Raw genomic sequence first — 17657 nt, 5'->3', positions numbered from 1 at the left:
ATGTGATCGACCAAAAAGAGTAAAGGGATGTTGGTCACTTTTTGTGAGATGGCCATGAGCAAGAGGAAGCCCAGATCAGTTGTCGGTCCAGCTTTCAGATTAGTCATTATCACCGTGAGCAAGAGCAAGCCCAAATCGATCATCGTAAGCAGAAGGAAGTTCAGATTAATCATCGCTTCTAGCTTCCAGATTGGTCGTCGCTGTCCTCTTTCGTTATCATCCTCGTCCCTGTCTTCTGCGTGCTTCTTCTCTTTGTGTGTGTATATATATATAACATATATATATTTAATATTTTTTATTTTTTTTTACGTGTGTCAACGTGAGGCCCACTCAAAACATTTTAAACGCTATGTGGCATGCCACGTCAGTAGACATACAAGCCTCTCAAATTGAATTTGGGTCATGGTTAAAATTACATATGTTCCTTTCTCACCAAAGAAGAATGATCGAAGGCGGGATTGCAACGGCAAGGCACAAGCTCCAGCGAAGGGTCCATCCGGGGGCGGTTGGCACCTGCAAGCACTCCGACGCCTGAGTGAGTAAAAGAGTAAAGAGAGACAGTGTATCAATAGGTCAGATGTCAGAATATACATTAGCTCTGAAGAGATCTGATTGATGTAAGAGGAGGAGGAGATGTTGTTCTCATGCATGCATGCATCACGCGTTTGTAGGTGATGAGACTCATTATCCGGCGCCGATGTAGATTCCAGGTGGTAGCAAGGTGGTGATAAGACCCTCATTAATATGGATGAGATTCACCATTAATGAGAACATGATTTGAGTCGGCCGTGCAGATACCTAGTGAGAGTCGCAATGATGTCGTGGTAGGCTGGTGCTGGGCCAAGGTTAGGTCCAAAGGGATGACCAAGATTAGGCCTAAGGAAAGGGATAAGATTGGGCTTAAGAAGAGGGCTGAGATTAGGCCCGAACGGTCCAGGAACCAATCGACCAAATCAAACATCTAATACCAAAATTAAAATACTTAGATAAAATCACAAAATTTGAAAAAGATTTAATTTTTTCATGTTAATAGTCCTAAGAATAATTGGTTAGTCATCAACTGTTAGATATAAACCCTTAAGATCAGTTCTAGTGACACAATATGATTTGATCTTGTAATTTTTTAAACACTATTTACCTGTAAGTTTTATGTTTAATTTAAATAGCAATATGGTTTGAATTGAACATAGAAATATCCTTTAGTATAATAAGGAGTGGGATACCATTCTTAATTGTTAAGAATAATCGAGATAGATAATCCACAATACGTTATACTATAAATATATTCCTGGCCATAAAGTTCCTAATCCGAATAATTAGCAACTCGCAAAGGATGGCACATAGTCTTCATCTTTGTTCAGTATAAGATACCGAAAGATAAGATTGGTGGGTTTCGTACCACTCTATATGAGATACATAAGGAATACGAATGGGTGCTCATTGTAAGAACGAGTTCACTGAATAGGACTATTAATATTGAATCACATGGGTTTTATCTCACGGGTCAATGATTCAATATTAACTACGGATTTGTATTAGTCCTTAAACCTCAGATGACATGGATATCTGTGTGTTGGTGGATTAGGATATCAACGATATTATATGGTTGTCCTAATCAGGGATAGCCATACGTATCTATGTGCCTAGTTCAGTGACACATGAGGTATGTGTGCATCAGACATGGAATCTATCACCTCGAGATATACGAAGAGGATATCCTATACGATCCAGTGGTCACTTGACGATAAATCCTTGGTCAAGATAATATGACGACGGAATTTGAATTCCGTAGAGATTGTGTCATATTAGTCGAATGTGATTATTGGATTTGGTCATATGACGAGATTGAGAGATTTGAACTGTTGATCGTGATCTCATATCTTGTTGGGATATAGTATGGTAGAGAGATTATATTACAGGGCACCGTAGTATAAGGTTTACATTCCCGCTTCACATTAAATTGGGTAATCATAACATATTGCTAGGTGTCACTCATGATTTTCCAGAATTAATAATTAATTCTCGTTGCCAATTTAATTGTTAATCCAGAAAGTCTCACCCAATAGAAATCGTTTTAAAAGAAAAAAGAGCAAATTTAATAATTATGGAATTACTAAATTATAAGTATAATTATTTATTAAAGAAATAAGAATAATTAAATAAGTAATATGATTATTTATTTAATTATTAAGTTGAATTTGGCTTTTTGCTAGCACCTAAATCCCAGTCCAATAGCATTTAGGGTTTTAGGGTTTTTTGTTTATAAATATAACATTAAACTCAGAATCCAATAATCAATCAGTTGAATTAGAACATAAAATTTAGAGAAAATTTTTGTGTCCATTTTTCTCTCAAGTCTATCGAAATCTTGAAGATTTCGGGTGGACAGACTTGACATCTCATGCGTGGGAGATATCAGGTAGGCTATCAGCTACAAAATCAGATTTCATTTTAAGGTAATTTTTCGTTTTATGCCTTCGATTTAAACCGTAAGATTTGAAAAATATGATATCAATAAAATTAAATTTTATTTTTTAAATATGTATGATCCAATCATGTTTACTAACATCAACTAGTCCTGTTAATTCTTTAAAGATAATGGAAATTTTTTATTAAAAAATTGACCGTACGGTCAAGCATTACGGCCAGCACCCGATGAGATGTGACCCTGACCCCCCCAGACCCAGAGGGGCTCTCATGATTTCAAAGCCCAAGTGTCTCCCTTGGACCAAAAACGTCCACAAAATGTTCTTCCTTTGGGGTCCCCTAAAGGCTAAAACTGTAGGAATTTTGAAAATTAGCGTTTATGGCACTTGTTATTCTCGCATGGTCCCATTTCAAGGTCAATTTAAGAATATATCATCTATAAAGACATCACGTGGCCAAAGACCCCGTGGGAGTGAGAGTCAATAAAATTATTCTTAAAGGTTGAAAGAATCCGATGATTTAGGTTAATTTCGGGACCAAACTGATTTAATTGACTTTGTATGTAATAAAAACTGAATCATATACAAAACTTTAAAAAAAAAAACGATTTGATCAAAATGATCCAATTTTATTTATTTAAACTAATGTTAAGTATAGTATAATATTTTGAGTATTTTAATAAGTTTAATTATTATGATTTATATCTGTTATAATCTATCATCTAGGACAAGATATTAGTTTTTTCGAAATAAGATAGATAATAGAAGGATATTCGGAGCTTCCTCAAGTAACTCATCTTTCTCCTACTTCAATCATTGAGCTCTTTATTCAAGAGCATTGACTATTGATTTCTCCCTTGAATAAAGACATTGAATTCTTCAAGACAACGAATCGAGCAGCCTGTCGACTTGTAATTCCTTATCTGACTCAACCACAAACATCTCAGTTTATAAATTTTAATTATTATATTTTTGATAAAAAAAAAATATTGATCTAAATTTATTATAGTGGTATATTTGTAAAACAATAATATATTTCAATTAAAAATCAAAACACTCTTTACTAATAAAAACCCAAAATCACATGTGTGAAATTGAAACTTGGTGAGAAGATTCAAAGGGTATTTTTAATAATCACAGATTAATTTATTAATAAAAATACTAATTATATATATATATGTACATGCATTGTACGTGCAAGCACATATGTGAGTAGGAATTATTATTAATATTAATATTAATATATAAATTAAGCAAAAGGATATGAAACAAAGAGGCCTAACACTAACTAACAGTGACATATATATTGAAGACTTTTTAATATATGATGTGAATATATAGCGACTCTTTGGAAGTCTGTTTAGTCTTCTGTCTTATGAGTGGCATTACTGTCATTCCATCACTCATATCGTATCATATCACATCATCTGTTCAACCCACCAAACCAAACCCAAACCCAAACCCAAACCCAAGTTAATGCTCACTCAGAGTCCTTCCTTCCTGTCCTCTTCTCACTGGATCCTTTCTTTTGTCAACCATTCCATTCTCTCTCTCTCTCTCCAACCCAATTCAATGGCGAATCGCAGTTAATTGACGGTAAAAAAACAGACTCAAACGAGTTTGTTGTGTCATAGCGAAATGTCTATTAGGATATTAAAAAAAAGGTTAAAATAATTTTTTAAGTTAAAATTATGTAATTTTTTTCTTAAATCGAAGGTCTGTATAACACGTAAATTAGATAACTTAGATATCTAAAAATCTTTTTAAGCGTTATATGAAAAGAATAGACATTATAAATAAAGAATTCTAATTCTAATAAAATTTTAGAATATTAGAAGAAATATTATTCATATGAATTATAATACCAGAGAAGTCTAAAATATTAAGATAGATATTATTGATAAGAATTTTAATGGGGATTTAGAAAAACTCGACCTTCAAATTTTTAAGATTTGACTTAAGTATTGCAATGTTTACATAAGAATTTTCTTACGTCTTCTGATTGTTTTTATTTTTGCAGACTCTAAATTGTTTGATGATGACATTTTCACTTTATTAATTCATTATGATGTTCGAGTAATAATAGAATTATAATTGTTTTATATGTATATATAAATACATTTGTTTAGTAAAAAAAGAAAAAAAAAAAGATAATTAATGCAATAATTTTGTTTGGGTATTGTCAACTAACGATAATTTGAGTTATAATGAATATCGTAAGATCGTCAAATGTGCACATTCTCATATCTTACGTCTATCATTCTTTTTAATGCTATTGTCACGAGTCTAAACTATTTAGCAAGTAAAATCGATTTAAAATTTGGACCGATAAATTCTTAAACCACTAAGTTACCATAGAAATGATATATATTAACACCTAAATGATATATATATATATGTATATATACATACATCTGTCTGTAAGCGTGGGTCAGAGTTGTACTTCCTTTCTTCCAAGCACGTCTGAGGGTCACAAAACTGAAGTCGGTAGCTTTGAACTTCTATCACCCAAAGCGATAGAAGAGGCCATGCTTTGCTCCAACCTCCTCCACTTTCTTAATTGATCCGCCATTTTCAGCCGTCCACCAAACCGAAAGCCCATCTCTCTCTCTCTCTCTCTCTCTCTCTCTCTCTCTCTCTCTCCATATATATATATATGTATATATATAGTTATTGGGAGGTGGGTACATTGAGGGATGTCATCTTCATTGGTTTGATTCTCTCTCTTGTTCTGAGAAGTTGACTCACTTCCCTTCTTTCCTTTGTTTTTTCTGAGAGAGGAAAGTTGAGATTTAAAATATATATATATATGGAACTAACTAATTAATTAATTGGCTGAAGCTATAGTGCTATACGTATAAACAAGGATGTACATACCCTTGCAAGCAGCCAGCATGCAGCCACCTGTCTCTTCCCAACTCAAGATGACTGAATCTAGATTCCCCTCCTCCTCCCAGTTGCAAAATTGCCGTCGAGATGGTTGCAAACGCATTGTGTCGGTCGTCATTAAATGGTCCTAAGTGCTGTGTTTTTTAGTTTACAGAGAAGTAAATTTGAGTTCAGAAAATAATTTTTTTAGTAAGAATTATAAAGAGAAGACTACTTAATACTTCAAACAAGAGGCATTATTATTACCAACTTTACATCTTGGTCTCACCCATTGGCAAAACAGGCATGGACCACCACTGTAGGGTTGGTTATACATAATAAATATATATATATATGAGTTTTAGTCCCTTATGCAACGTTGCTTAATTTATATTATTTAATACTATAATGTCGCTTACAAGATCAAAACTCATATATATAAATTATATATAAATCAAGTCTCTTTTTATATTAATTAAAATGAAACAGTACATGATGAATTAGTGGGAAGCCTCGTCATTTGGTAATGCTGCTAATGCAAATTATATTCTGAGACTTTGAAGGAGGGTATTAAACCGTGGTCTAAACTATTGACAAGTCAAAGCCATCTGATTGCATATAAGACGAGGAATAATCCACCCACTGATCACAATTTATAGTGGAAATTGCAAAAACTAACCATTTTATATGGTCTCTGTATATAGTCAAAGGACATCATTTATTTTTTTATTATTTTTTTGATTGGCAAGAGCATCATTTTAGTGGTGACAATTCTCCCTCTCAAACCACACTACAAATAATCCACCCTCTCCCCCGTTAATGCTCCAATCAAGCAACCCCCCCCCCCCCCTCTCTCTCTCTCTCTCTCTCTCTCTGTGAAAATGCTGGGAAAGAAGATGGGTTCTGTGAAAAAGCTGGCCAAGAAGAAGGTGAAAGTTATGGGCGGAGCCGAGCATGAGTGTCTCTTGATGGGGGCGGAGTGCTGCGGTGGAGACGAGGAATCGAGTTCCGGCAAGACGCCGACGGGGTTCTTGGCGATCTACGTGGGAGAGGAGAGGCGGCGGTTTGTGGTGCCAACGGGATACCTCTCGCACCCGCTGTTCAAGATGCTGCTGGAGAAGGCCTACGACGAGTTCGGGTTCGATCAGCGAAACGGGCTGGTGGTTCCGTGCAGCGTGGAGGCGTTCCAGGAGGTGGTCGCCGCCGTGGAGAGCTGCCATGGCAGGTTTGATTTGGGGAAGCTGATGGAAGAGTTTTTGTGAGGGATCTCGCCGGCCGGAAGCTGCAATGGCGGGAAGAAGATAGCTAGCCACATACAAAAGACTGTGTAAGAAGAGTTTAGTACAGTTTGGAGTAGGAGATATGTTGTACATAAGGATTTGAGTTTCCATTAGAAGATGGGTGGCAAAGTTTTGATCAAAATGGAAGAGGGTTCTTCTCTCTGCTTTATAGGCTTTGACTTGTTTGGTAATACGGGAGATGACTCTCTCTCTCTTTCTCTCTCGGTAGAACAAAGATCTTCATCCAATGTACTAAGATGCTTCAATTAAGCTAATGGTCCAGTAGTTATCTCGATCTTAATTAAACCCATGATGGTTAGACAAATGACTATATATCCAAACAACTACTAGACATTATACTTGAGCCTAAGATCCTCAAGTCTTGGCCCAAGCAAAAAGATAGAAAGCATTTGCATTCAATCTCGTTAGTTCAGTGCCCTGCAGATAAATAACTTGAGAGAGAGAGAGAGAGACTCCATCAAACAATTTAGCTCATTTAGAACATGTTCACCAATAAGCTAAGCACTCCATCAAACAATTTAGCTCATTTAGAACATGTTCACCAATAAGCTAAGCTCATAATAAAGAGGAACGATTTAGCTTTCACCATCCTCACAAGAACTAGCATCCACAAGAATCCTCTTCATATCATCAACCAGCCCCTGCACCTGTTCCCTCGAATGCAACGGGGAAGGATACACGCATGGACAATTCAATTGTCCGTCACGGATCGTTTCGAATATAGCCATGGAGGGCCCTACACCGTGCGCAGAAGCACAGCCTACGTAGTCCTCGAGTCCAATCTCTCTATGCATTTCGGTAGAGTTATCGATCACAGGGTCCTCAAATACTGAGATGAGGGAAGTTCTCAGGGATGAAGATGGAGTCAAGCCCGGGTTTTCGATGGCCCTGCACATGAGGAAGTTGAGGTCTGCCATGTCCGTGAAATGCTTGCTGCTCTTCTTTGCATTCACGAAGGACATGTAAGTTCTGTTCGCCAGCTCCCAGAGTTTTTCTCCGCCTCTTATGTCGTGTGTGTTCAGGATGGCAGAGTGGTAAAACCCTGAATAGGTCGGGTGCACCATATTCAGTAAGACAATATAAATTAAGTAATACAAAAGAGAACTTGAGTGTATCGTTCTACAGCATATTACTGGCTTTATCAAGCAGATTGTCTATGCTTTATGTGCAAAAGAATTAATTCATCAAGGTTGGTCTATATCCAGATAAAATAAAATAAGAATTTCAAACTGCATTAACGGAAAACATGATTAGTTATGAATGAAATAATACCGTGCGCACATACATTTCCAATTCAAACAGAGGAAAATGTATAAAATTAGGGGCACTCTGTGAAGAGCTAGAATCAGGTGATTTAATTTTATAAAACAGGATATAACAGTCCTCATCAGCAGAGCTTCTCACTTATCAAATCCAACCTAAACTAAGTTCATCTTTATTGTCATCATTCAGCATGAAAATAAGTGAACTTGGTCCCCAACATTATTTGAGGAATTATGGGCTCACAAAGTGGATGATTTACTCTTAATCACTATCTTGTTTACCAGAGTAACTAAAGTTAAAGATACAATTTTAGGCACTTGATACTCTTCCAAATTCCTTTTCCAACTTTTTTGTCTTTTCTTCAAGTTGGAGACATCTAGAACTGATGTCTTAAAAGAGTGCTATCCTATATTTTGGCCCACAAGGTTAGAAATCGGCCTCGATGTCATGCGCTGACTTAATTAGGGTTGGTGGTATGAGACCAAAACTTTTAAAATGGATGGCAATGCATAGCCAAGAAAAGTGATAAACCCCTATTTGCAAAGTGATCAAAGGGTGATTAGAGAGTGGGGAGTAAAGCATACCAAGACCGTGGCTATTAAAACTTGGTTCAAGGTCTGGACGACAGTCTATGAGGGTCACAACAGCATACTTCTCCCATTGATCATCAGGAAGGTTTTTGGAGGCACAAGCTGCAATCAGTCCAGCAGCTGCCAAAGCTCCACATACTCCGATACCTCTTGATTTGCAACACTGCAAAATTCACACATTAAGTCACAAGTTTATGCAAGGATAGAGGGTAGCTGATAGGAATTTACAAGAATATCATATTCAATATAGACCTAACATGGAGTTTCACCGGTCAATAGCAGTATAGCACAAGAAATGTCAAATGTCCACCAACCATGTCAAATTGACTCTGCCCTTATTTAGTTATTTACTTTCATCGAAATGTCTAATACTGTGGTCCACAAGTTTTGCTCTTTGAGACTACTCAAATTCTTAGAACTTACAAGAAAGAATCCTTACCTTTCAGCAAAAAAGTGAGGCATGCAAATTGTTTCAAAATTTACATTTGATAACACATAAAATGCCTACAACTTAAATCTAAAAATTGTAGCCAAGGGAAAAAAATTAAAATTGGAACATTGACTCTTGGTTTTGAGTTAGACAGAAGGAAGGTAATTTGTACTTCCATGTTCAACCAACATGACAACATTAAATTTTCAACTCTGAAAAAATCCAGGACAAAAAATGGCACATTAAGAACATATTCATGGTTTTGTTGAAAAACTCAATATTCTCTTCTTTTTTTTTCCCCTTTCTACCAGTCATTCTTTTATATATATATATATATATATTTTTCAAAGATCTAATTGTTTCCCCCAAGGCATTGCATTGTCTAGTGAGAAGATATAAACTGAAATTTCTATAGATGCGTGAAAATACCTAAAAAGTGAAGAGCACAAACTTATGGCTTTAAAGAAATAGAGACCTCAACATCTAGGGCTAATTTGATGGTAAGGAGTTATCTACTAACCTCATCTATCACCAAGATCAAATTTTCATCGGGTTTTATATAAGACTGGACCTAACCCAATCATGATTGGGCTTGTAGTTTGAGACCCAAAACCAACTCAAATCACAAAAAAGAGCCTGATCAAACCCAACCCAATTTATTTTCTAAAGAATATCATTTATTAACAAAAATGTATATACAACTAAGGATGGAAACAGGGAGGGGCTGGGTTTTAGCCACCCTGGTCCCTGTCAGAGCAAAAATTTTCATCCCAAACCTTGCCACAGAGGGGAACCAGGATCCCAGACCTTGCTCTAATCCTCGCCATCCATGAAAAATAAATAAAATAACAAGTGCAAGATGATTGTGATTGTAACCGATGATTTACTATAGCCCAACATATAACAATCAATATTTTCTATATCCAAATTTAAACAAGGAAATGGATAACCTACTATGGATTGAACAGTATATTGAATGAAATAAAATCAAATGCTTGCAGTAAAGGGGGCTACTTGCACAAATGCTTGCAGTAACTTGTTGCTTGCAAATAGCAAGCAGTAAGCTCACTAATTTAATAACTAAGAATATTTAGTCAGTGAACTTACTACTTATTCAATAGTTATTGTTGAGAAATTTATATTTTGATTTATGGAGAAAATAATCTTGAAAAATATATTTTTAGCAAATTTAGTTTATTGATGATTTCCAAAATATTTTCATTTATTGGAAAACCTTATACTCATATAGTTATGAATATATTTCAAAATGGCTAAGTATTGTTGGTTAATCAAGGAGTATGAAACTTATAAGTATATTTTCCTTTCCTTTAAATTGAAGAACTTCAGGCTCATATACTCTTATATACTTCAAAACTGAAAAATATAATTTTGAATTAATCGAGCTTGATGCTAAATGTTTGAGAAAATATGTTAGAAAGTTCGACTAAGTATAAAAGGTCTTTTGTTAAAATTAGTATATGTATTTTTGAAACTTTTGAAGGCAAAGTACTCAAACATTTCTTTCAAAGCTTTCAAAACTGCCATCAATCAAAAATAACTTTTGAATCATTTGCTTAGTATATTTTCAAATTAATAGAGTGTATCAAAAACCTACTCGAATATGTGTTATACAAATCTTATATCTTTCAAAGCTACGATCAAGTATGATATTTCTAAAATCAAATAGAAACTAAAATATGAGCATATTTTTAATCGAGTATTGCTTTGTGTTATTTTCAAAAACAGTCAATTATATGCTTTAGCAAAATCCTCTTTCAATCGACCATTAAGATTTCCTACTCGAGTAAATTTTACAAGCTCTCTGTATTTTCAAAATCAATCGAGTAAGGACTATTTTCAATCAAGTATTTTTCTAGTATCAAAAGTCCAAAAATCTCCTTAGTTGTGTATATCTTTCTCTCAATCGACTGATGTATTTTTACAATCGATTATTTATATATGTTAATCAAGTAAAGATTGGATGAAGAATGGCTAAGTCTCTGAGCTTATTTTTAATCGAGTATTAGTCTAGTATATCATTTTATTAGTCGAGTAAGCTTAGCCAAGTAGTCAAATGCCTAATGTCAAGCATCTGTATCTTTTGAGTTAGTCGAGTAATGACTTTGTCATACTCGAGTAAGACCTAGCAAGGCTTCTATACAATCGATTACTTAAATTGTCCAATTAAGTGTGTGTTTCATTATTCGAGTAAATCTAGGACTTAGTTGAGTAACTAACAGCTGAATTCAAATTTTATAGCCATTACTCAATAACTAAAAACGAACCAGTTTTGACCGTTAAAGCTTTATTTGTTTATTCTAATGCATCTAACTGTGTTCACTTATAAAAGAATATTAGAATATATTTATGCAAGTGTGTTAAACGCTTCCTATATATATTATGCATATATTTCTAACGAATTTGACCGTTAGTGGTCAAATCAAAGAAGTTGTGAGTGTGTGTAGGTTTCCATGCCATTCTTCTCAAGTCTCAAACTTCTATAAAAGGCTAAGAGCATCTAGAGATGAAGCTGTCGTTTAGAAATTAATGAAAGCTATTCCAAACTCAGCTAGCTAACTTCTTTCGGGCCAATACTTGAAGTGATTGTTCTTCATTCTTGATCTTTTTCACTTCCAAACTACTATCTGGTGAGATTAATTGTACACCTGTCTAAACTAGATTGTATAAGAGAGTTGAGTGATTTATTCATTTATTCTTTCGAACTCTCTTTTGTCCAAGAGAAAAGTGATATCTTTGTACATCTTATATTTTTCTCTTGAGAAATCCTTTCATATGTATTGCAAACTTGTAAAGGTTACGCCTTATCCTTTAAAAGATAGTGGTTGTGGCTTAGTCTAGAATGAAAAAGCCTCATGTTATAGGTTATGCCTTATCCTTTAAAAGGTAGTGGTTGTACCTTAGCCTAGAATGAAAAAGCTTCATGTGAGGGTTCCTACTTAGCTCGTGAAAAGAAGAGGTTACTGCTTAGACTGTGAAAAACAGAGGTTACTACTTAACCTGTAAAAATGGGGATTCCTACTTAACCCGTTAAAAGTGGAGGTTATAGTTGAACTTGTAAAAACTACAATCCTTAGTGGATGGTTTCAAAATCTTTAGTGAGAAACTAAGGTAGTGGACTAAGCCAGTTGGCTGAACCACTTAAAAACTGTTACATCCAAGGTGGTTGTTTTCTATATTCTTTTGAGCAGTATTTTTCTTTATCTGTTATGCTATATCTTCCATACATAAATTCAGCATATCACATTGTTTTAAAACTGTCATTAAAACATTTTTATGGTCCAAATTATTTTAAATATCATACTCTTCTACATTTTCAATATTGTTTCAAAATCTTCTCATTTTAAGCACTTTTCTTTATCTTTACATAAAAATTATATGTACAAAATCTACTTCACATTCAATTTTCATAAAGCATCTCTTTCAATCTCTTCTATGCTCTTTCATGAAATTTCCATCAGCATTCTCTGTCGTTTCAGTTTTCATTAGTTACATACAAAGTTTTTCAAACATTAGTGTTACTGCAAACAAATATGTTTCCTAAACATCTTTCTAATATGCATACATTCTCATACCAATATCTTCATATATAAATCAAATGTCAAAAGTACTTTCTTAATTTATCTTCTATGAGAAATCATGCGTGATTAAGCATTCTTATTTAGTTTATCTGTTGTTTCACTTGTTTGTAGTTTATGAAAAATATTTTCATCAAATAACTTTACTGTATCATAATTTTTCTAAAGATATTTTCACTATTTGTAAAAAGATCCAAAACACACAATTCACCCCCCCCCCCTTGGGTAATCTTTCAGTTAAGAATATACAAATAAATTTACATTTATATTTGATTATATATAATACATATAGATAGTGTTTGTTAACTAAGATATAGACCGGAAAAGGTAAGACATGAAAAGCATTCCACACTTTTGTCCTTTCTAATATGTTTGTTAAACCTATCTAGTAATCCTTAGCAAAGAAGTCACGTGATTTCTTATTTTGGTTTTTCCAAATAAACTTATCTCTCCCCCTTCCCCCTTTAAGATAAACATATCTTAGTTCTTATAGATAAAAAAAAATTACATTTGTGTCCTCTAGTGCATTCCAAAAAATTTAAAAAACAGTTTGATAAAAATCTTAGAATACTTCCAGTCTTCTCTTGACCATTCTCATATCTTAGTCCGGAAAACATTCCAACCTTATCTTAATACAACCTTATTTTACTTATTTTAACAAACACTACCATAATATATAAATACATTATTGGGGTAATTGGGACGGGGGTGAGGCAAGGCAAAGCAACTAAATACCTTCCCGACCCTGTCCATAACTAAAATTAATAGGGGAATCCCTGCCTTGACCCAAGTCAATGGACATTGACGCCGAGCTCAATCAGTGCAAGGTGAGGTCTCACAAGGTCGGGTCATTCTGCCATCCACTAGAAGAAAACAAAAAATTGGGGCACTCTTATTTGGGTATAGGGTAAGATAAAACTTCTTACAGATCTTATATAAGATGATCAATTTGGGTTGAGTCCTTAGACCCGATTGTGTGAGCCTCAAATGTAAACCAAAACAAAAAGGAGAAAAAGAAAAAACCCAATTAGCTTGGTTTGAGTTAATTTTTAGGTCTATTTAAACACATGAGAACTCGAACTTCTCACCATTATGGAAAATGAAAAAAGAAAAAGAAAAAAGAAATAGTAAAAAGGCTTATTAGCATGAAAAATCCAAACCTTTTAGCATTTTTGCGATTTTATCCAAAAATTTCAATTTTGGCAATATGGTCCTAATTTTATCAATTGGTTATAATTTTATCCACGACTCGGATCCAATTCGAGAGGCATCCATGACCTGCTAACATGGCATGCCACCTAGCATTTTAAAACATTTTGAGTAGGCCCACATGCACACATGTAAAAAAAATAAAAAAATAAAATGATGTTACATATATATATATGTGTGTGTGTGTGTGTGCGTAGAGAGAATGAACCAGCCGAAGGACGATGACGGTGACGAAGGAGGATGGCAACAGCTAAGACAACGACAGATCTGGAAGCTTGAGGCGACGATCGATCTAGGTTTCCTCCTACTCATGACAACAATGATCGATTTGGAAGCTAGATCGACCACCAATTTGGGCTTACTCCTGCTTAGGACCACCTCACAGAAAGCAACCGACGACCCTCTGCTCTTGATAGCCGATGACGTCCTTTGCCGGTTGCCTCGCCCTCATCGTTAGTCATTTAAGCTGGCCCCTTCGATGTCAACGATCAGCCATCAAGCTTCAAGATTCGACCTCCATTGCCACCTCCAGCCCAGCATCGTCACCATCGTCGTTGTCCCTATCCTCCGCCACACACACACATATATATAATATATTTAACATTATTTTAATTTTTTTATTTTTTTACACGTGTACATGTGGGATTCACTCAAAATATTTTAAAATATCAGGTGATATGTCACGTCAACGGGTCTTGGACGCATCTCGAATTGGATTTGGGTATAAAATTGCAATCAATTAATCAAACATGACATTATTGTCAAAATTAAAATTTTTAAATAAAATTACAAAAACACAAAAAAATTTAAATTGTTCGTGCTATAGACCTCTTTTAACACTCAATTTGAAAATATTGATAGATGTCTGGAGTGTAAAACTTAAATAACATATAATAACCTAAAAGATCAAATCAAAACGTTGTAACGTGTCTCCTGAAAAGTTTGAAAATTTCAACCTGAAATACAGTTGTCATCAATCGAAAGTACTCTACTCAAAGGAAAGCACATGGTAGAAACCCCAAAAGATGACATGACAAGAACATCATTGATTTTACATTATTGGACTGTAATGGGGCCCATTCGAAGGACAAGTTTTTGCCTATTGCTGTATTTTTCTTGGAGCATCCAATCTGCAATAACTTTCACTAGGACGGACCCTTAATAGTCCTTCCTAGTGAAATACTGAAGGGTAAACCCAAGGAAAGGGGTAAACCCAAGGCAGACAAACGCTGACAATCAAATACTAATATTGGATTAGGGAAGGGTAGGTGAATTATAATGCTCCAGGGCCATTTTAAGACAAAAAAATTAACTTAAAAATACCTGTAAACTTCATAAGAAAAACAACTGAAAAGAACTGCTGCCAACAGAAGCCCAAAGTCTTATTCTGGAGACCCTGTTGTTTTGCACCCACACAGTAACTCAGTATTTGTTAATTGAAGTGTTAGTTTCCAAATTTTCTTTACAGGTAGAAAAAAGGATAAAGCCAATGTCCAAGGATACTCCACAATGAAGACCATCATGAAGACCATATAAGAGATTGATCAGAACCCTTCTCGGCTTTTTCTCAGCCGTCATTAATCCCTCACGTGACTTTGATTTCCCGGCCTTTTATCATATTAGTTTTGATTTTAACGATTTACGGCCTATTTTCTTCAAATATTCAACAAATGCAAAATAAAGCCAGATAAATCAAATCAAGATCAATAAAAGGACTTACAGCAAGAAACCGATTGGTCTCATCCAAATTCATCTGCAACCTCAAGAACTGCGACCGCCGGGGCGAATCAACGTCCAGGAAATTCAAATTCGCCAGCCTGAAAGAGTTCAAAGAGTACCCAAGCATGTCCACTCCACGCGCCCAGAACGGCTTGTTTGTTTTGCCGCTGGGAATACAATCCTCAACTCCCAAATTGACCTTCGATTTCCCCCCCAGTTCCCTTCCCGTCCCTCCACCTACGAGTCCCAACAGCTCCCTAAGCACTGCCGCCGCCGCCGTTCGGTCGCACGCCCCCGTGTGCAGCCGCAGCACCACCACCCACTCCTCGCCGCTCAGATCATACACACTCGCAAACATCACGGCCGTTTCAGCATTGTCGCGCCAACTGTTCTGCTCCATTTCGTGCTCCACGATCAGGTGGAAGGGCGACACCGATGGATCGGCGAGGCGCCGGATAATCTCAGCTGTTGATGCGAGATCGAACGGCTGGATTTGGACGTGAGGAGTGGCGGGAGTGACGAAGGAGTAAATGTTTGTGGTGGAATCGAAGTGGAGCTTGGAACGGAGGATAGGGTGGGAAACTTGGAGATTGTCGAGGGCATTTTGGAGAAGCGCGAGGTTTGGTGGTTTGGAGAGGAGGAGGGCGAGGACAGTGACGCCGGTTCCGCCAGGGACGGCCCTGCACCAGCTGTGCTCGGTGCCGCCGACGGGCCGCACCTCCGGGTCCGGCACTTGCGCGTCGGTGTTTGCTTGCTTCGAAGACATAGAGAGAGAGAGAGAGAGAGAGAGAGAGTTTAGGCCGTAGGGGATACTTTGGAATGGATTAAGTTATCGATGTTAGGACAAAACAACTTCCACCTGCTTGTAACATAGCTACCGTGTGGACGAGACTTAAGCCCCGAGGTAAGTAAAAGTAGATAGAAATGGGATGATTTTTATTATAAAAAATTATTCCATTAATTTATTTAAAAAATTTAATTAATTATAATAATATGTTATTTGATAAATTTATTTAAAATTATTATTAATTATAAATCTTAGCTATTCAGCATAATACACTTTTGAAAATATTTTTAGACTGTTTTGATAATTTTAAAAATATTTCAAGTTCATTTTGTAATATTAAAAAAATATTATAAATGTATTTTTGCCTATAAAGAGATTTGAGGTTTGGGACTCGAACTCAAAATTTTTAATTTTTTTTTGGATTTTGGTTCCATAATTTATTTGAATATATTATAAAATTTATGTTTATTTTTAGATTAAATATCTTTTTTATAATTTTATATATTAAAAAATATATTTACAAAAAAATTTCTATATTTTTTTTATTTATACATTTTTTTGCGTTTCTATTTTTTAAATAAATATCGTTCCCTATTTCCGTTTGCCTACAACCTAAAAAATATATCACTTGAGCTAAGATCGTTTATGCAACTAAGATGAAGAATTTTGTTTGAATTTTTTTGAATAAACCATCAGATAATGAAGTTAAATCCTTGAAGTTGGGAAAAAAGAGACCGTATAAATAAATAAATTAAGCGAGTTCTATATATGTTTATATTGTTTATGTTAAGTTTGACCATAGTTCCTAAATCAGCAGTTCTAGTTCTACATTTTTGTGAAACTAGATTAAAACCATCTATAAATGATTCCGATTTTAATTCCTTGACGATTCGATTTTAGTTTTCAACAGTTTGGTTTTGATTCTAGTTTGAATCAATATATTTGTTATATGTATTTCCCGCATCACCCCGCATGGGCCAGACTCGGTCCGATAGACCGGTCCAATCACCCAAGGCCAAGAAGGCCCGGACGACCTCGTCAAGGAAGGTCCAGCCTCCACCAAAGATCCGGAACTCGTAAAGCGAGCATATGGCGAGCTCCCGGTAATCCCCCAACGAGCTCGGAGCAATCGACTAACGAGCTCCTGAAATATCCTCCAGATCGCTGGACCATCCAGGTCGCTCGCCTAAAACCTCCAGCTCGCATGAGCGGCAAAGCTGTTGAGAAGTCAGAGGTAGGGTCCGATCACTTTATCTGTAACAGCCCATGCCCCTCGTAATGAGGATCCCACTCCCGGTCTTGCGAAGGCGGTAAGAACTATTTGTCCCCCATTATACAAACATTGTATTTTTATATATTATCTAGATTGTAAAAGCCCCTCAAGATAAATGGAAATCAAAGAGACCATGAGGGGCAAGGGAGGAGGACAAGAAAAATATAATCAGATACCGCCACTCTGGGAGAATAA

General features: G+C 35.7%; 2 protein-coding genes across 2 annotated transcripts; one reads left to right on the top strand and one right to left on the bottom strand.

Annotated features, from left to right (window-relative positions):
- Nucleotides 1-6123: 6123 nt before the first annotated feature.
- On the top strand, nt 6124-6895 carry LOC127788491 (auxin-induced protein X15-like). Its single transcript, XM_052316830.1, has one exon. It carries the CDS (start codon nt 6176-6178, stop codon nt 6554-6556), a length of 381 nt encoding a protein of 126 aa, XP_052172790.1. The 5' UTR covers nt 6124-6175; the 3' UTR covers nt 6557-6895.
- A 150-nt stretch (nt 6896-7045) lies between these two features.
- LOC127788489 (uncharacterized) lies at nt 7046-16257 on the bottom strand. Its single transcript, XM_052316824.1, has 3 exons — nt 15404-16257; nt 8443-8611; nt 7046-7637 (listed from the first exon to the last, which is right to left on the bottom strand). The coding sequence occupies exons 1-3, from the start codon at nt 16166-16168 to the stop codon at nt 7171-7173; spliced, it is 1401 nt and encodes a 466-aa protein (XP_052172784.1). The 5' UTR covers nt 16169-16257; the 3' UTR covers nt 7046-7170.
- Between the last annotated feature and the right edge of the window lie 1400 nt (nt 16258-17657).

This window comes from Diospyros lotus, chromosome 13 (genome assembly GCF_014633365.1).
Source record: "Diospyros lotus cultivar Yz01 chromosome 13, ASM1463336v1, whole genome shotgun sequence".
Lineage (NCBI taxonomy): Eukaryota > Viridiplantae > Streptophyta > Magnoliopsida > Ericales > Ebenaceae > Diospyros > Diospyros lotus.
This window is presented reverse-complemented; position numbering and strand designations above follow the sequence as displayed.

Bases quoted from the DNA above. Each gene is read 5' to 3' on its own strand.
- LOC127788491 (XM_052316830.1), top strand. From the start codon at position 6,176: ATGCTGGGAAAGAAGATGGGTTCTGTGAAAAAGCTGGCCAAGAAGAAG.
- LOC127788489 (XM_052316824.1), bottom strand. From the start codon at position 16,168: ATGTCTTCGAAGCAAGCAAACACCGACGCGCAAGTGCCGGACCCGGAG. The intron at 8,612-15,403 runs GTAAGTCCTTTT...TGAATTTTGCAG, and splicing joins AGACCAATCGGTTTCTTGCT to TGTTGCAAATCAAGAGGTAT. The intron at 7,638-8,442 runs GTATGCTTTACT...CGACCTATTCAG, and splicing joins TTTTAATAGCCACGGTCTTG to GGTTTTACCACTCTGCCATC.